Genomic DNA, 23,118 nt, shown 5'->3' with positions numbered 1-23,118 from the left:
ATCTGAGGAATGCGGGGCCAACTGCCCACTGACCTGTCCTCCCACCAGCCATGTCCACCCGCTGCTTCCACGTCCTTTGGTGGCAGCCTTCCAGGGGCTGCCGAGGCCACATTTGAATTGGCCACCGGGTCACCACTGGAACCGGCTGACATTAAGCCCCCACCCCCACCCCCGCCCGCCCCCTCGCGCTCATTCACAGGCCGCGTCTCACGCTGGGCCGGCCTTAATTGGCCCGCCCGTGTAAAATCACAATGCGCTGCCGATCGCGGGTGGCGGTCAGCTTCCCAACCGTCCCCACCCGCCCCTATTGAGCACCCCCACCAAGAATAAAATTCTGTCCTATCAGTTTACACATGGAGCACATGTCAGCATCATTATGATGTTGTCAAGGGACAGCAGATAGGAAATGATCGAGGGCCATGGATAGATCCATGGAGGGGTGGAAGGGAAGAAGGAGCCAGAAGAAAAACAGCTGCAAGAGATTCTCTGATTACAACACAGAAGGTAATGGTGAGCTGCATTCTTAAACTGCTACAGTCCATGTGGCGTAGGTACACCAACAGTGCTGTTAGGGAGTTCCACGACGTTGACCTAGTGACAGTGAAGGAATGGCGATGTAGTTCCAAACCAAAATGGTGTATGACTTTGAGGGGAATTTGTAGGTGATGATGTGACCATACACCTGCTGCCAATAATAGAAAAAAAAGTTAAATTCACAGCACAGAAGGAGGCTATTCAATCCATTGTGTCCGTGTTCTTGTTATCCTATGTGGAAAGGTCAAAGGTTTGGATGGTGCTGTCAAAGGAGCTTTGGTAAATTGCTGTAATGCGTCTTGTAAATGGTAAACATTGCTGCTGCTGTGCACCAGTGGAGGAGCGAGTGATTATTTAAGGTGGTGGATGGAGTGCCATCAAGCGAGCTGATTTGTGTTGAATGGTGTCGAGCTTCTTGGCTGTTACTGGAGAGTTGGGGGTGGTGGGGGGGTATTGTTGAGAGAGGGGACAAATGGTTTTGTCCATTGTAATGGAGCCTTCGTGCTGATCTCAAGGTTCGTCACAGGCACATTCAAAGTACCTCCCCCATCACAAGCACGTCCAAGGAAGACCCCAATTAGTCAATCAGAGCACTGACTGAACTACCAATCATGACACGGAAAGAAAAAACAAATCATGGCAGCGAAAAGCTGTCCCACTGATGAACCATTTGGGAAAAAGTTCATCTCCCGGACAGAATCTCCGCTCAACTGTCACCATTGTGGCCTCGATGCTGACAACCCAAAATGATTGGCCCGTGACCCCATTGGTGGTGGCAACCCATAGTCTGGGAACCCCTGTTGTAGATGGTGAACGGGCTTCAGGGAATCAGGGGGTGACTTATTCACCACAGAATTCCCAGCCCCCAACTTGCTCCTGTAACCACAGTAATTATGGGGCTGGTCCATTTTTTAGTTAATGGTCACCCCCAGGATATCAATGCTAGAGGATTCAGCAGTAGTAATATTGTTGAATGTCACTGGGGGATGGTTATCTTCTCTCCTGTTGGTGATGGTCATTGCCTGATACTTGTGTGGTGCGAATGTTACTTGCCACTTACCAAGCCTGAATGTTGTCCAGGTCTCGCTGCACGAAGGCATGGACTGCTGGAATGCTTCATTGTCTGAGGACTGTGCAATTTTCATCCCCACTCCTGACCTTATGATGGAGGAAAGGTCACGGAGGAAGCAGCTGAAGATAGCTGGACCTAAGACACTACCCTGAGGAACTCCTGCTGCAATGTCCTAGAGAGGAAACAATTGGCCTCCAAGGACTGCAATAATTTTCCATTGTGCTGGGTATGACTCCACCCAGTGGAGACTTTTCCCACCAATTCCGATTCCCACCGACTCCAGTTTTTTAAAAATTCATTCACGGGATGTGGGCTTCCTGGCGGGCCAGCATCTATTGCTCATCCCTTGCTGCCCTTGAGAAGGTGGTGGTGAACTTCCTTCTTGAACCGCTGCAGTCCATGTGGTGTAGGTACACCCGCAGTGCTGTTAGGGAGGGAGTTCCAGGATTTTGACCCAGCGACAGTGAAGGAACAGCAATATATTTCCAAGTCAGGATGATGAGTGACTTGGAGGGGAACTTCCAGGTGGTGATGTTCCCATCTATCTGCTACCCTTGTCCTTCTAAGTGGTAGTGGTCGTGGGTTTGGAAGATGCTGTCTAAGGAGGCTTGTTGAATTCCTGTTTTGCTAGGGTTCCTTGATGCCACACTCGGACATGTGTTGTCTTGATGTCAAGGCAGTCACTTTCACCTCACCTCGAGTTCAGCTCTTTTGTTCATGTTTGGACCAAGGCTGTAATGAGGTCTGAAGCGGAGTGACTCTGGCAGAATGATGATGATGACTGATTTGAAAGGGTGGGACAATTCATGAGGATAGGGAACATTTAAAAGATCAGCTATCATGGGGCCAGGAAAGGAAGTTGTCTGGTCAGCAGTTTACTGGGCATATGATCAAATTAGGAGGTGGACAAGATGAGCCCAAAAAAAGCATGAAGGTGTGGTGTCTGCTCCGGCACAGCGAACCTACAGGGGATTCGTGGTGTCTGTGAGCAGGGCAAGGAACAGTGAGGCTCTTCAACCAACCAGATTGAAGAATCCTCACTGAGACATGCAGAGTCTTAACCAGGAAGTATAAAAGCAAGCAAGATAAATTAGGTTTAAATGATGTATAGAAACTTAAATAAAGACTGGGTAAAACAGGAGGATTAAGGGAGAGATAAAAGTAAAAAGTATATATATTTTTAAATTAAATCAAATTTACTAAACCTGCTATTTTTTTTCTCAGGATATTGTAGTTCACACTTCCATACATAATTTTTCTGGGTCAGAGAGTTTGTTTCACAGTAATCATCACTTATCAAGCCATTAAAAAATTACCAGTCCTAAATATTTCAGCCTATTATAGTATGGGACTAGTGCGCAACCAGCCCAAGTCCAGGTTGCTGCACATATTATAATGCCAAGTCTATCATTGGGGACTTCAACAGAACATCCTGTGGAGGAGCAGGGTATCTCAGCTCAATTTTGCATTACTGAGTTTAATTATGCAGGTGTGTACACTACTCCAGAAATTGTTGAGTACACACCTGCATAGTTAAACATGAAAATCCAGAAGTTTCTTGCAGATTTCCTCCATTGTAATGGTGAGCATTGTTTGACCTCACCGTTATTCTTTTCATAAAATACTATCCATTATATTATGACTTGAATATCATGAAAAATGGATTTAATTGGCAAACTCTCACAGCATGTAGCACACCTTCTTTTCACTGTGATATTTGTTATTGAATTTCCTTCCAGTGGTTCCTGAACTCTGTACACCATTTGTGTGAAATGAACAGTACCATGTGGGTTGTCATTGGCTGGAACAATAATATTCGCCACACTGTCCCTCCCAATGGAGCTTCCATAAGTAGAATGAGTGAGCTGCACTTGAATAACCTGTACAGGGAAAAGAAAGTTAAAATTAGTTTCAAAAACAAAAAATGCTGGAAAAACTCAAAAGATCTGACAGCATTTCTTGTTTTTATTTCAGATTTCCAGCATCTGCAGTATTTTGCCTTTATGCTAAAATTAATATGCTAGCCATATTAAAATCAGCCCAAAGTTACATTTCCCCATAATTCTAGGTGTAAAATTAAGCCCTTATTTTCTAGAAATTCCTGTTTGTAGAAATTACTTTTCCAATAGTTTTAGACTAATAACAATCAACTTGTCTTCTCCCTTGCATTTCTTTGGACTTCTTTTGTCCTTTCCATTTTCAACCTAAAATGATTCACTTGTATTATAAAAGGTATTATAAAATACCACTACTGGGCAATGTGAAAGATGCAAAGCTCTGTCATGCAAAACAACTGCATTATATACCTTCATGTGTCTTTAGACAGGACAAGTCTGTTTAAAATAATTAGCTTCTTATAGCAATATCCCTTGAAAATTAACTGCATACCCATCAGGGCATAAACTAGCATTATAGATCAGACATTAACTAGCTTTGTGCATGGGAAACGTCCCATTTTCTTCTTCGCTGAAATTAATGAAAATGAAAATCAGGTGGTTTCTATAATAGGAAACTGATTTACAATGCCCATTTTTCTGCCCTGATAGCAAGTTAAGAATCTACTTTACTGTATCTGTCTGGACCAAAGCTCTAATAGCCTTTGGATTGAATCTATTAAATTATTAAATCTTTTTAAATAAAATTTTTTTTATTTCTAATCGCATAGAAGACAACATAAATAAGGCATTTTGTTTAATAACAGACTTCCTTTTTTTGCCAGACATTACACACACACATTACACACACATGACAGGTTGTAGAGAAACAAGCCTATGGGCTAATTTTAATCTGGGCAGAAGGGCAGTGCTTACAAAATGCGCTCACTGGCCTAAGTTTCGTAGGAACATAGGACTTAGGAGCAGGAATAGGCCATTTGGCCTACTCAATAAAATCATGGCTGATCTGGGTGTGGCCTGAGCTCCACTCTCCTGTTTGCCTGCCGTAACCCCGACTCTCCTGTCTATCAAGAATCTATCTAACTCAGCGTTTAATAAATTCAATGATCCAGCCTCTACTGCTTTCTGGGGAAGAAAATTCCACAGACTAATGACCCTCTGAGAGAAAAAAATTCTCCTCATCTCCACCTTAAATGAGAGACCTCTTATCTTTAAACTGTGTTCCCTAGTTCTAGTCTTCCCCCATAAGTGGGGACATCCTCCTAATATCCAACCTATCACGTCCCCTTAGGATCTTATATGTTTCAATAAGATCACCTCTCATTCTTCTATTCTTAGTGGGCATAGGCCCAATCCGTTTAACCTTTCTTCATGAGATAAACCCTTCATCCCAGGAATGAGTTGGATGAGCATTCTCTGAACTGTTTCTAATGCTATTATTTCATTTTTCAAATGAGACCAAAACTGAACACAGTATTCAAGATGTGGCTTCACCAAGGCGCTGTACAGTTGCAGCAAAACCTTTCTACTTCTATGTTCCATTCCCTTTTCAATAAACACCAATATTCCATTTGCCTTCCTAATAACTTGCTTGCTTACATGTTAACTTTTCGTGATTCGTGTACCAGATCACCCAGATCCCTCTGTACCACAGAGTTCTGCAATCTCTCTCCATTTAAATAGTGCAATGCTTTTCTATTTTTCCTGCCAAAGTGGACGAGTTCACATTTTCCCACATTATATTCCATCTGCCGAATGTTTTCCCACTCACTTAAACTATCTATATCCCTTTGTAGGCCCTTTACCTCCTCTTCACAACTTACTTTCCTACCTATCTTGGTGTCATCAGCAAAGTTAGCTACCATACATTAGGTCCCTTCAACCAAGTCATTGATATAGATAGTAAATATTTGAGGCCCCTGCACTGATCCAATGAATGCAAAATACTGCAGATGCTGGAAATCTGAAATAAAAACATAAAATGCTGGAAAAGCTCAGCAGGTCTGGCAGCATCTGTGGGGAGAGAAACAGAGTTAACGTTTCGAGTCCATATGACTCTTCTTCAGAGCTCTGATCTCTTGGGCACTCCACTAGTTACAGCTTGCCAACCTTAAAATTACCCATTTATCCCAAATCTCTGCTTCCTGTTAGCTAACCAATCCTTTATCCATACTAATATGTTACCCCCAACACCATGAACTCTTACTTTCTGATTTAACCCATTGATGTGGCATTTTATCAAATATCTTCTAGAAATCCCTTTATCCACCTTACTTATTACTTCCCCAATTCCAGGAGGGGGTTCTGATGGAGGCCCCCCCCTCCCCCCACACACTCCTTCCCACCCGAGATATAGCTCTGAGAGGGAAATGGCCCTTAAGTGGCCAAAACTTAGCCACTTAAGATCCTCAATTGGGGGTAAGGGCGGGCTTCCCGTCCAAGGCCTTGCCCACTCCAGTGTAAAATCGCTGTGGGGTCGGGGCGAGTGGGAACCCAGAGGGAATCCCGTCCCTTCAATTTCACGCTCTCCACCCCCCATCTAAAAACCCATTGGTGGGGGAGCGTAAAATTCTGGCCAATGAGTTCTAGAAATTTCCCTATGACAGATGTCAGGCTAACGTGCCTATGGTTTCCTGTTTTCTGTCTCCCTCCTTTCCTGAATAAAGGTGTTGCTTGCTATTTTCCATTCAGCTGGGGCCTTTTCAGAACCTCAGGCATTTTGGAAGATCAGAACCAATGCCTCTACTATCTGTGCAGCCACTTCTTTTAATACCCTAGGAATGCAGGCCATCCAATCCTGGGGGCTTGTCTGCGTTTAGTTCTAACAGTTTTCCCAGTACCTTATCCCTAGTGATGGTGATTGTTTTAAGTTCCTCCATACCTTTCACCTCTTGATTTTCAAGTATTTTTAAGAAGTTTTCTATGTCTTCAACAGTAAAGACAGGCGCAAAGGAGAGGATTTTCCATTTCTGACACCGACAGGCATTGTCACACTGGGACGGGAAAATTTGGGCTCTCCAAATTTTCCTGTCCTGCCCGCGACGATATCAACCGATGTTATGAGTGTTGTCGTCTAGAGGCTCCTTTACTTTGAGGTTGTTGATTAATCCACTCATTGTGCATTACTAGGTCTCATACAAACTGTCCCCTGGTTGGTGCTAGAACATACTGCTCTTAGAAACTGTCCTGAACACACTCTATGAACTCATTTTCCAGGCTACCTTTGCCAATCTGATTTGCCCAACCTATAGGTTAAATCATCCATGATTCTTGCAGTTCCTTTCTTACATGCCCCATTTATTTCTTCCTGTGTACTCTGTCCAACAGTGTGGCTACTTTTAGTGGACCTGTAAACTACTCCCGCAAGTGACCTCTATCTTTCCTATATTTCTCATCTCTACCCAACTGATTTGATACGTTGCTTTTTCGAACTAAGATCGTCTCTCAATACTGTACTAATGTCATACTTAATTAATAGAGCTACCGCACCACATTTTTCAAGCTTACTGTCCTCCTGAAATGTCAAATACTCCTGAATATTCAGGTCCCAGCCTTGGTCACCTTACAACCATGTCTCTATAATGGCTATAAGGTCATATATGTTTATTTCTATTTGTGCTAACAATTCATCCATTTTGTTACCAGGGTACATTGAGGACTCCGAGTCCTCATTTAAATACTGCTGGCCTACCTTCCACCAGAAAGGAATGGAAGACAATGCAGAACAGCAACCAGTGAGGGAAGATTATGTAGCTTTTGACTGGCCATCAGCTTGAAATTAAATGTCAAGAGAGGGGTTTCAAGTGGGTCACACTGAAGGAAAGGGATGAGAGGTTGGTCACGGAGGCACGAGCATCCAAGGCAAAGGATGCAGTGATTTTCCTAGTAGGGTCAGAGGAGCACTTTTACAGTTAGTTTGGGGGGTCCATGGAGGTGCACTCATCCGGGAAAGTGGACAGTATTCCATCACACTCTTGACTTGTGCCTGGTAGATAGGGTGGACAGGCTTTGGGGAATCATGGGGCAAGTTACTCTTTGCAGAATTCCCAGCCTCTAACCTGCTTTTGTAGCCAAAGTACTTATATGGTTAGTCCAGTTCAGTTTCTGGTCAATGGTGACCCACAGGATGTTGATAGTGGGAGGATTCAGTGATGGTGATGCCATTGAATATCATGGGGAGATAGTTAGATTCTCTCTGGAGATGGTCATTGTCTGGCCCTCGTGTGGTGCAAATGTTACTTGCCACTTATGAGCCCAAGTCTGAATCTTGACCAAGTCTTGCCGCATATGGGCACAAACTGCTTCAGTGTCGTTGCAAATGATGTTGAACATTGTGTAATCATCCATGAACAGCCCGACTTCTGACGTTATGATGGAAGGGAGGTCATTGATGAAGCAGATGAAGACGGTTGAAAACAGTGACCATAATATGATAGAACTTCACATTAAGTTTGAATATGATATAGTTATTTCTGAAACTAGGGCCTGAAATCTGAACAAGGAAAACTATGAAGGTATGAGGGGCCAGTTGGCCATGGTGGATTGGGAAAATACACTAAAAGATTTGATGATAGACAGGCAATGACTAGTATTTAAAGTAGTACTGCAAGGTCTACACCAGAGATACATTCCTCTGAGACACAAACACCCAATGGGAAAGATGAATCAAACACGGCTAACAAAAGAAGTTGAAGATTGCATTAGATAAAATGAAGTGGCTTATAAGGATGCCAGAAAAAGTGGTAAGCCTGAGGATTGGGAGCAATATAGAACCCAGCAAAAGAGGACCAAGAAACTGATAAAGAAAGGGAAAAGAAAATATGAATGCAAACTGCGTGAAACATAAAGGTGGTAAAAGCTTCTTTCTGAAAAGGAAAAGATTATCCAAGACAAAAGTGGGTCCATGACAGGGAGACAGGAGAATTTATAGTGGAGACCAGGGAAATGGTGGAGGAAGTAAACAATTACGTTGTGTCTGTCTTCATGGAAGAAGGTACAAAAAATCTCACAGAAATACTAGGCAACCTAGGGACTTATGAAACTGAGGCACTGAAAGAAATGAATATTAGTAAAGAGGTGGTACTTGAAAAGTTAACTGGGTCGAAGGTTGATGTAGTAATTATAGTTTTGATAAATGTAGGACTGTAGCTTTAAAAATAATCCTTTATTGTAAAATCACATGATCTGTATAAACCAACGGGTTAGCAAAGTGAGGAACCTCTAGGACAGAGTTCTTCTGTAGTTATAGAGTTTAATGCACACACGTAGTTGCTGCTGCTGTCTTGTAAATAAAGTTAAATATGTCCACCAAGGAAAGCTGCCTGGAAAATCAACTCTATAACAAACTGGCGATGAGGATAAATCAGATCTGGCACTGTCTCCCAAGTGATTGTGAGTTTCTAAGATAATTAAAAAGAAAGGAAGATATACTCATCTGAGATGCCAGAGTTTGGCAGAATCGGTCCCTTTGAACGAGCCACAGACGACTGGTCTCAATATATAGAACATCTTACATTCTATTTTCAAGCCAACGAAATCACAGGAAAGGAAAAGAGAGCGATTCTCCTGAGTATTTGTAGGAGCAAGGCCTACAGTTTAATTCAAAACTTGATAGCCCCCAGTGCTCCAGATTCAAAGAGCTTCAGTGAATTAGTAGACCTTGTTAAGGGGCATTTTCAACGCAAGCCCTCAATTACAATACAGAGGTTCACGTTCAATTCACGGAATAGAGCCCGGGGTGAGACCATTGCTACCTATGTGGTGAAATTAAAACAACTAATGGAATATTGTGATTTCGGTGAAACCTTGAATGCCATGCTCAAAGATCATTTGGTATATGGCATGCAGGAGGATATTATTCAGCGAAGATTGTTGGCTGAAGTGAATTTTGATTTTAAGAAAGCGTTAGAAATAGCACTTGCGATTAAAAGTGCTGTAAGGGATCCACAAGCAATTCAAGGGGCGCAAAATGGCATCATTCTCCTAGTTGGGCGGGAACATTCAACCAAAAGTGGCAGGAAAAGCCGGGACTCCACTACAAAGCAGGAAACAGCTCCTGGTAACTGAAAATTGAGAGGAAACAGCTTAGCAGCAAAGTCAAAAACTAATTTTTATCGATGTGGAAACAATCATACTCCTAACGATTGGCAATTTAAAAAGGTGGAGTGTTATTTTTGTAACAGAAGTGGACGCAAATTGAAACATTGCAAAGCGAGATTTAAACAGGCTTCCAGGCAACAATCAAAGTCCAATAAAGTATACTGTGTGGAAGAGGCAGAAATAACCAATTCTGACATTTATTCATTGTCCAACATGAAAGTTGGGAAGACAAAGCCATTATTGTCACAGTGCAAGTGAATGGTACACCATTAAAAATGGAAGTAGACACGGGTGCTTCCAACACTGTAGTAGGAGAACACACTTACAGATATTTAAATAAAGGTGATCAACAATAAAATTTGGAACAAACATATGCCAAGTTGAAAATGTACACAGGCGAAGAAATCCAGATAAAAGGTTTCACCAGAGTAACTTCATTATAGACACCAATCAGCACAGCTACCCATAATGGTGGTAGAAGGTGAAGGACCAAGCCTTCTAGGTCATGATTGGTTGAAAGAGATTAAATTAAACCGGTCCAAAATCTTGCAGTTGCGAGCAGGACGACTGCCAGAGCTGCCAGAAAAATATGACACCATCTTCAAGGATGAACTGGGAAAAATCCAAGGCCTACAAGGCTAAGATTTACGTGGACCCAAAAGCAACCCTTCACTTCTTGAAAGCAAGACCAGTGCCATACGCCCTGAGAGAGAAGGTTGATACTGTGTTAAATCAGCTAGAGAGGCTGGGTGTCATAAAAGCGGTTCAGTTCTCAGAGTGGGCAGCACCCATAGTCCCTGATCTTAAACCAGTCTAGATCATCGGGATCTGTGGGGACTATAAACTAATGATCAACAAAGCTGCTAAACTGGACAGGTACCCTATTCCCAAGATCGAAGACCTCTATGCCAAACTAGTAGGACGGACAACGTATTCAAAGCTTGACATGGGTCACGCATATCAGCAACTGGAACTGAATGATGCCTCCTGAGAATTTGTGACATAAATACCCACAGAAGATTATATCAATATACATATCTGCCCTTCAGCGTTTCCTTGGCCTATGCCATTTTTCAGAGGACAATGGGAAGCTTTCTACAAGGACTACCTCAAGTTGTGGTCTACCTGGACAATATAGTGATAACTGGATTCACAGACAAGAAAATCTAGAGGAATTATTAGAAGCAGGAGTGTGCCTAAAGAAGGAAAAGTGTACTTTTCAGGCAAATGAAATCATTTATTTGGGCCACCTGGTAGATGCCCAAGGGTTACACCCTGTTGAAGAGAAGGTTAAAGCAATCAGAGAGGCACCTGCACCTAAGAACGTCTCTGAACTTAAATCATTTTGAGGGATGGTAAATTATTATGGCCGATTTCTCCCAAATTTATCAATTGGTCTAGCCCCTCTACATTCATTGCTGAAGAAAAACCAGCATTGGGTTTGTGAGTCATCCCAAGAAGAAGCTTTCATGAAAGTAAAGCAGCTCTTGCAATCTTCAAGTTTGTTAGTGCAACTACAACCCAACAAAGGAATTGGTGCTAACCTGTGATGCATCCCCCTATGGAGTGGGAGCGGTACTATCTCACAAGATGGAAAACGGTATAGAGGGGCCGATAGACTATGTATCCAGGACACTTAACACAGCTGAAAAAGGATATTCTCAGGTCAAAAAGGAAGGTCTGTCGATTTTTTTGGTGTAAAAAAAAATTCGCCAATACTTGCTTGGGCGACATTTCACAATAGTATCAGACCACAAACCACTTTTGGAATAGGGCCATATCTCCCATAACTTCAGCATGAATACAAAGATGGGCCCTAATTTTGGCGGCATATGAATACAACTTTGTACACAGGCCAGGGATTCATATAGCAAATGCTGATGCCCTAAGTCGCATTCCTTTGCAAAAGAGCAATGTCCCAATTCCCCAAGAGCTCGTATTAGTGATCAACTTCCTGGATTCCTCACCAGCCTGTGCCAGGCAGATAAGAAACTGGACGAGTCGTGATCCAGCCCCGTCTGAGTGAGAGACCAGGTGTTACATGGTTGGTCCCAGGAACCAGTCTCTGATGAATTGAAGCCATTTTTCAAACAAAGACATGAAATGAGCAGTCAGGATGGAATTCTATTATGGGGTGCATGAGTAGTAGTTCCTTCATAAGGAAGGGAGCCACTCCTGGTAGAGTTACACAGTGCCCATCCAGGAATCTCAAGAATGAAGGCGATAGCGCAAAGTTATCTTTGGCAGCCGGAGAAGAACGGCAATATTGAAAATGTGGTAAAACACCATGTGCAATGTCAACAACGACAAAAGTTGCTGGTGGCAGCCCCATTACATCCATGGGAGTGGCCTGATAGACCCTGGGTGAGATTGCACATAGATTACATCGGTCCTTTCCTTGAAATCATGTTTCTACTAATTATAGATGCTCATTCCAAGTGGTTAAGCGTTAATGACGTAAAGTCGCCAACGTCAGGCGCTACTATAGAAAAACTACACCAAAGCTTCGTCATCCATGAATTGCCAGAGGTAATCGTCTCAGATAATGGTACTACATTTATGAGCACTGAGCTTCAATGATTTGTCAGCATCAATTATATCAACCACGTGAAGACTGAACCATACCATCTGTCATCTAATGGACTGGCGGAGAGAGCAGTTTAAACTTTTAAGGTGGGAATGAGAAAGTTAACAGATATTGTAATGCCATGAGATAAATATCCTTGTAAATACAAAGTGTGCAGAAAGGTTAAATGGGGAGGAATGTAGTAATTATAGTTTTGGTAAACGTAGGACTGTAGCTTTAAGAACAATCCTCTGTTGTAAGATCACATGATCCTCTTGGAGAGTTCTTCTCTAGATATACGCCTGAGGCTTCAGCTTGGCGAGCGGAGGCGGGGCCCGCTCGCCGAGGCATAAAATGATGCGCGGTGACAACGGGCGGGCGTCCCAACGTCACCGCGCGTCATTTAGATTTTCAGTTCGGCGGGCGGACAGCCGACTTGGCTGCACACCCACCAAACTGTCAAAGGCCTATTGAGGCTATTTAAGTATCAATTAAACTATTAAACTGAGCTGCCCATCCAACCTTAAGGTTGGCGGGCAGGCGAAGAGCCCAGGTGGCCTTCGCATTTTTCATGGAACCTCATCCACGGGCGGGATGAGGTTTTATGAAGTGTTTATAAATTGAATAAAAATTTTTTTAAAAATTCATTGACATGTCCCAGCTCATCTGACACTGTCACATGAGGCAACATGTCTTAAAATTATTTCTTTCCTTTATTTAAATTTTGTGAACTTAAACTAATCTCCCTGAGGCAGCTTTGTGCCTCAGGGAGATTTCTGCACTCGTTTGCACGCATGCGCAAAAGAGCACAGGCCCCGACTCAGGAAACCCCCCCCTCCTGCCTGCACAGGGAGCGCTCAGTGCTTCTGGGCGCATGTCACACTGGGCGGGCCTTAATTGGCCCGCACACATAAAATGGCAAAGCGGACCCGATCGGGAGTGCCGATCAGGTCCGTGCCCCCCCCACCGCACAACCCTCCCAACGGTGGAAGGGGGGTGGATTCTCCCCATAGAGTTTGATGCACATATGTATTTGCTGCTGCTGTCTTGTAAATAAAGTTAAATGTGTCCACCAAGAAAAGTTGTCTGGAAAATCAACTCTAACAGTTGATAAATCCCCTGGGCCAGAATGAGCTACATCCCAGAGCGCTGAAGGAGATGGCTATAGAGATCGTGGATGCATTGCTGCTTACCCTTCAAAATTCTATAGATTGTGGAAAAGTTCCTGCAGACTGGAAAGTAGCAAATGTAACCATACTATTTAAGGAGGGAGGGAGAGGGAGAACAGAGAATTACAGACCTGTTAGTTTGGCGTCAGTAGTAGGGAAAATGTTAGGATCTATCATAAAGGATGTGATAACTGGACACTTCAAAACTAATGGTTCAATTGGGCAGAATCAACACGGATTTATGAACGGGAAATCATGTTAGACAAACCTGTTGGAGTTTTTTTTGAGGGTGTTATTTGTAGGACAGATAAAGGAGAATCAGTGGATGTGGTGTATATGGATTTTCAGAAAGCTTTTGATACGGTCCCACACAGGTTAGTAAACAAAATTAGTGCACATGGGATTGGGAGTAATATATAAGTACAGACTGAGAATTGATTAACAGACAGCAAGCAGAGAGGAGGAATAAATGGGTCATTCTCAGGATGGCAGGCTGTTATTTGTAGGGTACCACAAGGATCAGTGCTAGAGCCACAGTTGTTCACAATCTATATAAACTATTTAGATGTGGGGTCCAATTGTAATATTTCCAAAGTTGCTGGTGACACAAAACTAGGATGGAATGTAAGTTGTGAGGAGGATGCAAGGAGGCTTCAAGCAGACTTGGATGGCTAAGTGGGCAATATCATCGCAGATGGAATATATCGTGAATAAGTGTCAAGGTATCCACTTTGGTACAAAAACAGAAAGACAGAATATTTTTTAAATGGTGAGAGGTTGGGAAGTGTTGGTGTCCAAAGGGACCTGGGTGTCCTTGTCCATGAGTCACTAAAAGCTAGCGTGCAGGTGCAGCAAGCAATTAGGTAGGCAAATGGTATGTTGGCCTTCATTGTAAGGGGATTTGAGTGCAGGAGTAAGGATGTCTTGGTGCATTGTATGGAGCCTTGGTGGGAATGCACCTGGAGTACTGTGTACAGTTTTCATCTCCTTATCTAAGGAAGGATATACTTGACATAGGGGAAGAAGCAACAGAGATTCACCAGGCTAATCCCTGGGATGGTGGGATTTTCTAATGAGGAGAGATTGAGGAAACTGGGCCTGTATTCTCTAGAATTTCAAAGAATGAGAGGTAATCTCATTGAAACTTACAAAATTCTTGCAGGGTGTGACAGGGTACATGTAGGTAGGATGTTTCCCTTGGCTGGTGAGTCTAGAACCAGGGGCGCTTATTTCTGAATAAATGATAGGCCATTCAAAACTGAAATGAGGAGGAATTTCTTCACTCAGAGGGTGGTGAATCTTTGGAATTCTCTACTCGAGAGGGCTGTAGAAGCTCAATCATTGAGCATGTTCAAGACAGAAATCGATATATTTCTGGAGACAAGCGACATCAAGTGATATGGGGATTGTGCGGGAAAGTGACTTTGAGGGAGATGATCAGCCATGATCTAACTGAATGGCAGAGCAGGCTTGACAGGCTTAATGGCCTATTCCTGTTCCAATGTTGTGCCTAGGACATTGCCTTGGGGAACTCATGCAGTGATATTCCGGGACTGAGATGATTGACCTTCAACAACACAACCGTCTTCCTTTGTGCTAAGTATGACTCCAGCCAATAGAGTTTTTGCCCTGATTCCAATTGACTTCAGTTTTGCCAAGGCTCCTTGATGCCACATTCGGTCTAATGCTGCCTTGATGTCAAGGGCACTCGCTCTGACCTCACCTCCTGAGTTCCACTCTTTGTCCATGTTTGGATCACGGCTGTGATGAGCTTAGGAACTGAGTGGTCCTGGCGGAACCCAAATTGAGCATCAGTGAGCATGTTATTGCTGAGAGTGCTGTTTGATAGCATTGTCTACGACGCCTTCCATTAGTTTGTTGATGATCGAGAGTAGACTGATGGGGCAGTAAATGGTCGGGTTGGATCTGTCCTGCTTTTTTGTGTGTACAGAACATACCTGGGCAACTTTCCACTTTACCAGGTAGATGCTAGTGTTCTGGTGGTATTGGAACAGCTTGGCTCGGGGCACAGCTAGTTCTGGAGCACAAGTCATCAGTACTGTTGCCAGAATGTTGTCAGGGTCCATAGTCTTTGCAGCATGCAGTACCTTCAACCATTTCTTGATATCACGTGGAGTGAATTGAATTCACTGAAGGCTGGCACCTGTGATCCTAGGGACCTCAGGAAGAGGCCAAGATGAATCATTCACCCAGCACTTCTGGCTGAAGATTGTTGCAAATGCTTCAGCCTTGTTTTTTGCACTGATTTGCTAGGCTGCCACATCATTGAGGATGGGGATATTTGTGGAAGTGCCTCCTTCTGTTCGTTGTTTAATTGTCCACAACAATTCATGACTGGATATGGCAGGACTGCAGGGCTTAGATCTGATCCGCTGGCTGTCCATCGCATGCTGCTTCCTCTGTTTGCCATTTAAGTTGTCCTGTGTTATAGCATCACCAGACTGACACCTAATTTTTTGGTATGCCTGGTACTGCTCCTGACATGCCTTCCTCCACTCTTCATTGAGCCAGAGTTGATCTCCCGATTTGAAGGTAATGTTAAAATGAGCAAAAATCTGGCAAATGGAGTATAATGTGGGAAAATGTGAAATTGTCTATTTTGGCAGGAAGAATAAAAAAAGCAGTGTATTATCTCAATTATAAGAAATTACAGAGCTCTGAGATGCAGAGGGATCTGGGTTTCCTAGTGCATCAATTTCAAAAGATTAGTATACAGGTACAGTAAGTAATTAGGAAAGCTGATAGAATGTTATCAATTATTGCGAGGGGAATTGAATACAAAAGTAGAGAGGATATGCTTCAGTTATACAAGGCATTGGTGAGACCACATTTGTGTACAGTATTGGTCTCCTTATTTAAGAAAGGATGTAAATGCATTGGAAGCAGTTCAGAGAAGGTTCACTAGGCTAATACCTGGAATGGGAAGATTATCTTAAGAGGAAAGGTTGGACAGGCCAGGCTTGTATCCACTGGAGCTTAGAAGAGTAAGAGGCAACTTGATTGAAACATACAAGATCTTGAGGGACCTTGACAAGGTAGCTGTGGAAAGGATGCTTCCTCTTGTGGGAGAATCTAAAACTAGGGGTCACTGTTTAACAATAGTGGGTTGCCCATTTACAACAGAGATGGGGGGAATTTTTTTCTCTCGGGCGGTTGAGGGTCTTTGGAACTCTTCCTCAAAAGGTGATGGAGACAGAGTCTTTGAATATTTTTAAGGCAGAGCTAGATAGATTCTTTGATAAGCAAGGGGTGAAAGATTATCAGGGTAGGTGGGAATGTGAAGTTGAGGTAACAATCAGATCAATGATGATCTTATTGAATGGTGGAGCAGACTTAACGGGCCAAGTGGCCTACTCCTGCTCCTAATTTGAATGTATGTATGAGTGGTGGATATGCCAGGTCATGAGGTTACGGACTGTGATTAAATACAATTCTGCTGCTGTTGATGGCCCACAGCGCCTTATGGGTGCCCAATTTTAAGTTGCTAGATCTGTCTGAAATCTGTTCCTGGGCTGGATTTTGTCCTAATGTCACTGAGTCTGTCAACGGCCCTGGAAGATTTTGGGAATCTGGCACAAGAAGGATGCAGCCACCTGATCCCAATCATGTGGCGGTAAGTTCATGAATATGTATGATGTAGGCTTGCTGCTGGATCACATGGCAGGGGTGACTCTGACATCAGGAAACCCATGTCACCTGATCCCCATGCAGGTGAAGATACCATGTTTAATGGGCAGGAAGCCCTGTTTAAAAGCTGAAATTCTGCATGCAGTCTTTTTGAGGGAGGATTGCAGTTAAACTGGATGTGTGAATATCACAACCAAAAACTTGTGAAGGTTCAGGTAGAAGAAATCTCTTTGTTAGTAAAAGTTCAGTTGGTGGCATCAACAGATTCAACTGTGTTTGGAGATGTCACAATCCACCCAGCATATTACCCCACGGTTCATGAGAGATCAGTTTGTGACCACCTCCAGGCCATTCGGGAAGGCAGAGGGATCTTATTTCCATTTGGAGGTGGCAAAAGGCTATCAAGAATTAAGAAGACCTGGATGCAAGTTGCCGCATCAGTGAATGGACGTTGGCTCCATCCAACTGATTGGGTCCAGTGCTGACAAAGGACGAATCACCTTCTCTGTACTACAAGAATGAATTTGAGTGTCATACTATCAAGAAGTGGATGAAAGTTGGGTGGAAAAAGTAGGAGCACTGAACCATTAAGGGCTAGGCCAGGCGTTGAAATGTAAAGTGCACCCCCTCACCAGCTTCCATCGTTGCACTGCCTGCAAGTATGTGTCACTAGAATCTGTACCTTCCTCTGCACCTCACACAGATTTGGTGAGAGTGTGAAGATTGAAGGGCATCTGGGCAATATGACACTTCATGGGACCATGGAGCAGTCCGACAATAAGGGATTAACCTCAGCATCACTGGAAACCTTATTTTTTCTCCGTTTATACTAACAGGAAAAAAAGGGCTCACAATACCAGGGAGCGATCCAAGACAAGAGGAGGTGGAGTGCCATTGATTCATCCACTGATAGAAGAAGAGCTGGAAGCCCTGGAGCTGGCAGGGAAGCAAGGCAGAAGATCCATATCTGATGCTGAGTTTGGATTGATTGGTTTGGAGAGCGAGGAGGAATTGCACTTACCCATTATCTCTGAAGACCCTAGCAGCCTGCTGCACCCATGAATGGCAGTGGCCCTTAATATTATCATCACTGCTGTAATTGTTTTTATGTTTCGTTTTCAGGGTCAACCGCTGCAGAGTCATGATCAGTCCTCACCTGTTCCACCTCACACCTCCTCGGAGGATGACAGTCTGATGTCTCTCAGGGCACAGCGTCACGCCTGTCCTTTGCATCCTGCACCAGCACAGATATGCTCACCATGGTTGGGAGCTGATCATGGGTCAGCCCAAGGTTAGAATCTGGTGAGCACCGCAAAGTCACACAGATGCAGATGAAGGAGGCAGTGACACATGAGGCTACTGGCAGTTGGAGGGCAGCCCCTGTTGCACCCCTGGCTAAAGAAGCACCTCTGCTGAGGGCCACACTCAATCTGTTAGAGCTGCAGAGGCAAACGGGGGAGAATCTGGCAGAGCTGCCAGGGACTTTGAGTAGACATGCACGCACAGCCAATGGAGGAGTCCATCCACATCCTGAACTCTTAGGTAGGCAAGCACATTGCTTCTTCCATGGAGACGGTGGCAACCGTCATGGAGAGACAGGCTTAGAAGACCACACAGTTGACGCGCCTGATGTCAGCACGACCCTGCAGACCAGAGCCTATGAGCTCACTACAGTAGTGGGCCAGCGGGAGATTGTAGGTTCCCCTGGACATCCCTCCAGGTGCAGCTCAGTCAATGGGAAGCAGGACAGATGCAACTTGACACATTTGAGGGTTCTTCACAAAGCACTCTGTGTTGTCAGGAGCTCCCCAGCCCCTCTGCCAGTGACCCAAACTCTTCCAGCGGCAGAGTTTTTTCATATATTCATTCATGGGATGTCAGCATCACAGGCTAGGCCAGCATTTATTGCTCATCCCTAACTTCCCTTTAGAAGGTGGTGGTGAGCTGCCTTCTTAAACTGCTGCAGTCCATGTGGTATAGGTACACCCGTAGTGCTGTTAGGGAGGAAGTTCCAGGGTTTTGACTCAGCCACAGTGAAAGAACGGTGATATATTTCCCAAGTCTGGATGACGTGTGTCTTGGAGGGGAACTTCCAGGTGGTGGTGTTCCCATTTATCTGCTGCCCTTGTCCTTCTAGATGGTAGCGGTCATGGGTTTAGAAGATGCTGTCGAAGGAGTCTTGGTGCATTCCTGCAGTGCATCTTGTACATGGTACACGCTGCTGCTATTCTATGTCAGTGGTGGAAGGAGTGAACGTTGTGGATGTGGTGCCAATCAAGAAGGCTGCTTTGTCCTGGATGGTGCCAAGCTTCTTGGGTGTTGTTGGAACTACACTCATCCAGCCAAGTAGAGAGTACTCCATCACACTCCTGACTTGTGCCTTGTAGATGATGGACAGGCTTTGGGGTGTCAGGAGGTGAGTTACTTGTCGCAGCATTCCTAGCCTCTGACCTGCTCTTGTAGCCACAGGATTTACATGGCTAGTTTAGATCAGTTTCTGGTCAATCACTCTGAACCATTCTCAAAGATATGAATGTCTGAGTAAAGAAATGCCACTGGCTCCATTAAGCATGCTGCATCCAGTGTCCTTCCAATATTTTTCAAATATGAAAATTCACAACTGTTGATTGCCTACTTTACAAAACACAAGAACTAGATCTATTCACAGTCAAAATCAATTTCTTGCTTTGAATACATCTTCATCTCAGTATTTTAATGAAGTTTATCATGTCTTCCCTAATTCTTTCAAGTAGCAACAATAAATAGACCATAACTTAATTCATTAAGCATGAAATCTGTACTAATTTATCAACATCTTTTGAAATATTGTGGCAAAACTGAAAAAGGAACTTCAGCACTGGCCTCCCCAATGATCCAATGGCCTCCAGTGGCTTGATCGGCTTATTCATAATTACTTTACGTGGATTTGATGCTTTTAGTGACTAATTAATAGGCACTCGCACATAGAATCCAAAAGCTAGCTACCAAGCGGCAGTGGCATAGGACTTGGGAGTTAATTGCCCATTTGCCATTATTATCATTCTAGGTTAGAAATCTTAGAAATTTTAATGTTAAAAATTCATCAGTAACTTGAGGTCAGTGTGCAGAGAGTTCTGTAAATACATTTTAGGACATATGAGAGCAGTGTGATTGAGCTGTGTACACTCTCCACTGGCACTATTCTAAAAAAAATATGCAGAGGCCAAACTATACTACAAGGCTTTACTAGAATTATTCGTCTATTTTAGAATCACTTTGTCTTTACCTCTTCAATTTCAGGGAAATCATCTGCTAGGAGTTCCAACTGTAAGGTTTGAATAGTTTGTCCTGGAGCAAAAGTCACCTCACCCAAGTCCACCTGAAGATCACTGGTAATTTGCTGTTCATTCATTGTGGCAATCCACTGGACTGTGACCGTACCAAGCGTTCCAGCATTTCGAACAATTGGCAGATTTATCTTTGTAGTTTTAGATTCTGGCTCTTCAACAATAAATTCTGTCCTTTCAAAACCTACAACAGAAAATAAACTTTTATGATTAACTAATTTTCTGTATTCTTCATATTCCAAACCAATTATTTAAATTAACACAATATAAATGAACTCAAGGTGTCGGAAAGCATAATACAGATTGCAATTTACAATCATTTAGCAAGTTTGACAGTTATCAACCTTCAGGGAACATAGACCCTGCCTCAATAATCCGATTTGAGTTCTCTGGGAAAGTGATCTATATAGTGCTCAAGATTGGCTGTATTGTTGGCACTCTCCCCTCTGAATCAGTAGTCATATGTTTAAGTCTCCATCCCAGGAATTAAGTGAACAATCTAACCTGATTCTTCATCGAGGGATTGTTGCACTATTCAATGTGCTGTTTCAAGTGAAAGTTGAACCATTTTGGCCTACGAATGGGCCTAAAATAGGCAGCATGCCAGGACCATGTGGCAGTACTGGTGGCTCAAGTCGCAGCAGTAATTTGGCCTTGGACCCCTTCAACATATTGTCAGTGGATCCCAATCAACTGCCATTTTTATAATAGAGCTGACTCAGGTCACAAATGCACCAAACAAAAAAAAAAGCAGGCACTTCATGAAAAAAAAATTGGATTTATTCAAATAGCCTGAATAACTAGGACAAGCAGAAGCTGACTCTTTTAGAAAATAGCAGGCAAGGGGTTCTGTTCATACAAGGCCAGAGTGCACATAATCTATAGTGTACAAGCTATTTTTTTCAATGTTTCCTGCAGTGCAGGAAACTCTGTTTTAACAAGGAGGCTGTGCTGACCTGTGCAGCTTTTTGCAGCAGGACTTGCTGGTTGCTGGACAGTGGTTATGTTTTGCCAGTAGCTGTTAAAGTTCACTAAAGCCCTTAACTTCTTTGCCACAGGCAACGTTACCTGGAAGGAGGCTACGTCTCCTAATCTGGAGTGCACGGCTGCATCAAACATCCCACCAACTCTCACCTTGCCATAGCAAACCAGGAACACTACCGTCTCGATAGAAACCAGAATAGTCATAAAATCCTAGAAACATAGAATGGTTACAGCACAGGAGAATATTTGGCCCTTTGTGTCCATGCTAGCTGTCTGCAAGAGCAACTCAGCAAGTCCAACTCACCTACCCTGTCCTCCGTAGCCCTGTAAGCTTTCTTTGTTGGCAGTGGCTTTGTTGGTAGTACTCTCATCATTGAGTCACAAGATTCCAGGGTCAAGTCCCACTCCAGAACTTGAGCACAAAAATCAAGGCTGATGCTCCAGTGCAACACTGAGGGTGTACTGCACTGTCGGAGTTTTGCCTTTCAGATGAGACGTCAAACTGAGGCTTCCATCTGCCTTATCTGGTAGATGTAAAAGATCCCATGGCATGATTTTGAGAGTAGGGGAGTTATCTCTGATGTACTGGCCAATATTTATCCCTCAATCAACATTATAAAAATAGATCATTACATTGCTGTCTTTTGGAGTTTGCTGTGTGAAAAATTGGCTTCAACAGTTCCTGCATTACAACAATGATTACATTTCAAAAGTGTTTCGTCGGCTGTAAAGTGCTTTGAGGCAGCCAATGGTCGTGAATGGCATTACATAAATGCAAACCTATCTTCTTTCTTTTCAGGTAATTGTCAAACATTCTTTAGAAAGCTACGTTTGAATCTGCCTCCACCACATTGAGGCAGTGCATTCCAGATTGGAACCACTCACTACGTTAAAAAGTTTTCCCTCATGCTGCTATTGGTTCTTTTGCCATTCACCTTAAATGTGTGTCCTCTGATTCTTGACCCTATTGTCAATGGGAACAGTTTCTCCCTATTTACTCTGTCCAGACAGCTCATGATTTTGAACACCGCTTTCAAATCTCAACTCAATCTTCTCTTCTCTAACGAGAACAGCCCCAATTTATCCAAACTATCCACATAACCAAAGTCCCTCATTCCTGGAACCATTCTCATGAATCTTTTCTGCACTCTGTCTAAAGCCTTCCCATCCTTCCTAAAGTGAGCACCCAGAATTGGATGCAAAATGCCAGCGGAGGCCAAACAGTGTTTTATAAATGATTCACTGTAACTTCCATGCTTTGTACTCTACTTATAAGTCATAGGATCTCAAATGCCTTATTAACCACTTTCTCAATCTGCTCTGCCATCTTCATAATTTGTGCACATGCATCCCAGGTCCCCCTGCTCCTACACCTCCTTTAGAATAGTACCTTCTATTTTATATTGCTTCTTCTCTTCTTCCTAACAAGATCAAGAAAATCAGTGGTCCTACTATTGATCCCTGGGGAACCCCACTGTGTACCTTCTTCCAGTCTGGAAAATAACCATTCACTACTACTACAAATGCAAAATATGTAGATGTTGAAAATCTGAAATAAAAACAGTCAATATGATTTCAGTGGAGGGGTGGGGGGGAGGAGGGCGAGCACACAAGTGCATGCATGCACGCAAGTGCATACAGGAAAAACTCCCTGAGGCATAGAGCTGCCTCAATGAGATGAAGATATAAAAAATTAAAATTAAAGCATTTTAATTTGTTAAAAAAACATGTCCCCTCATGTAACTCTGTAACATGAGCAGGGACATGTTAGAAATTAGTATGAAAAATTTTTTTTAATGACGGATCGAAACTTCATCCCGCCCAT

The 23,118-nt window shown here is 43.3% G+C and overlaps 1 protein-coding gene across 1 annotated transcript in view; it reads right to left on the bottom strand.

Moving 5' to 3' along the window:
- adgrv1 (adhesion G protein-coupled receptor V1) overlaps nucleotides 1-23,118 on the bottom strand; it is a 735,500-nt gene that overhangs the window by 527,553 nt on the left and 184,829 nt on the right. Inside the window, exons 30-31 of the mRNA XM_078557559.1 lie at nucleotides 20,249-20,493; nucleotides 3,305-3,486 (exon numbers count right to left, since the gene is read on the bottom strand). Of these exons, the coding sequence (XP_078413685.1) occupies nucleotides 3,305-3,486; nucleotides 20,249-20,493 (427 nt within the window). The remainder of the gene's footprint in view (nucleotides 1-3,304; nucleotides 3,487-20,248; nucleotides 20,494-23,118) is intronic.

This window comes from Cetorhinus maximus, chromosome 2 (genome assembly GCF_964194155.1).
Source record: "Cetorhinus maximus chromosome 2, sCetMax3.hap1.1, whole genome shotgun sequence".
Taxonomy (NCBI): Eukaryota; Metazoa; Chordata; class Chondrichthyes; order Lamniformes; family Cetorhinidae; genus Cetorhinus; species Cetorhinus maximus.
Note: the sequence above shows the minus strand (reverse complement) of the source record. Positions and strands in the feature narration are given on the sequence as shown.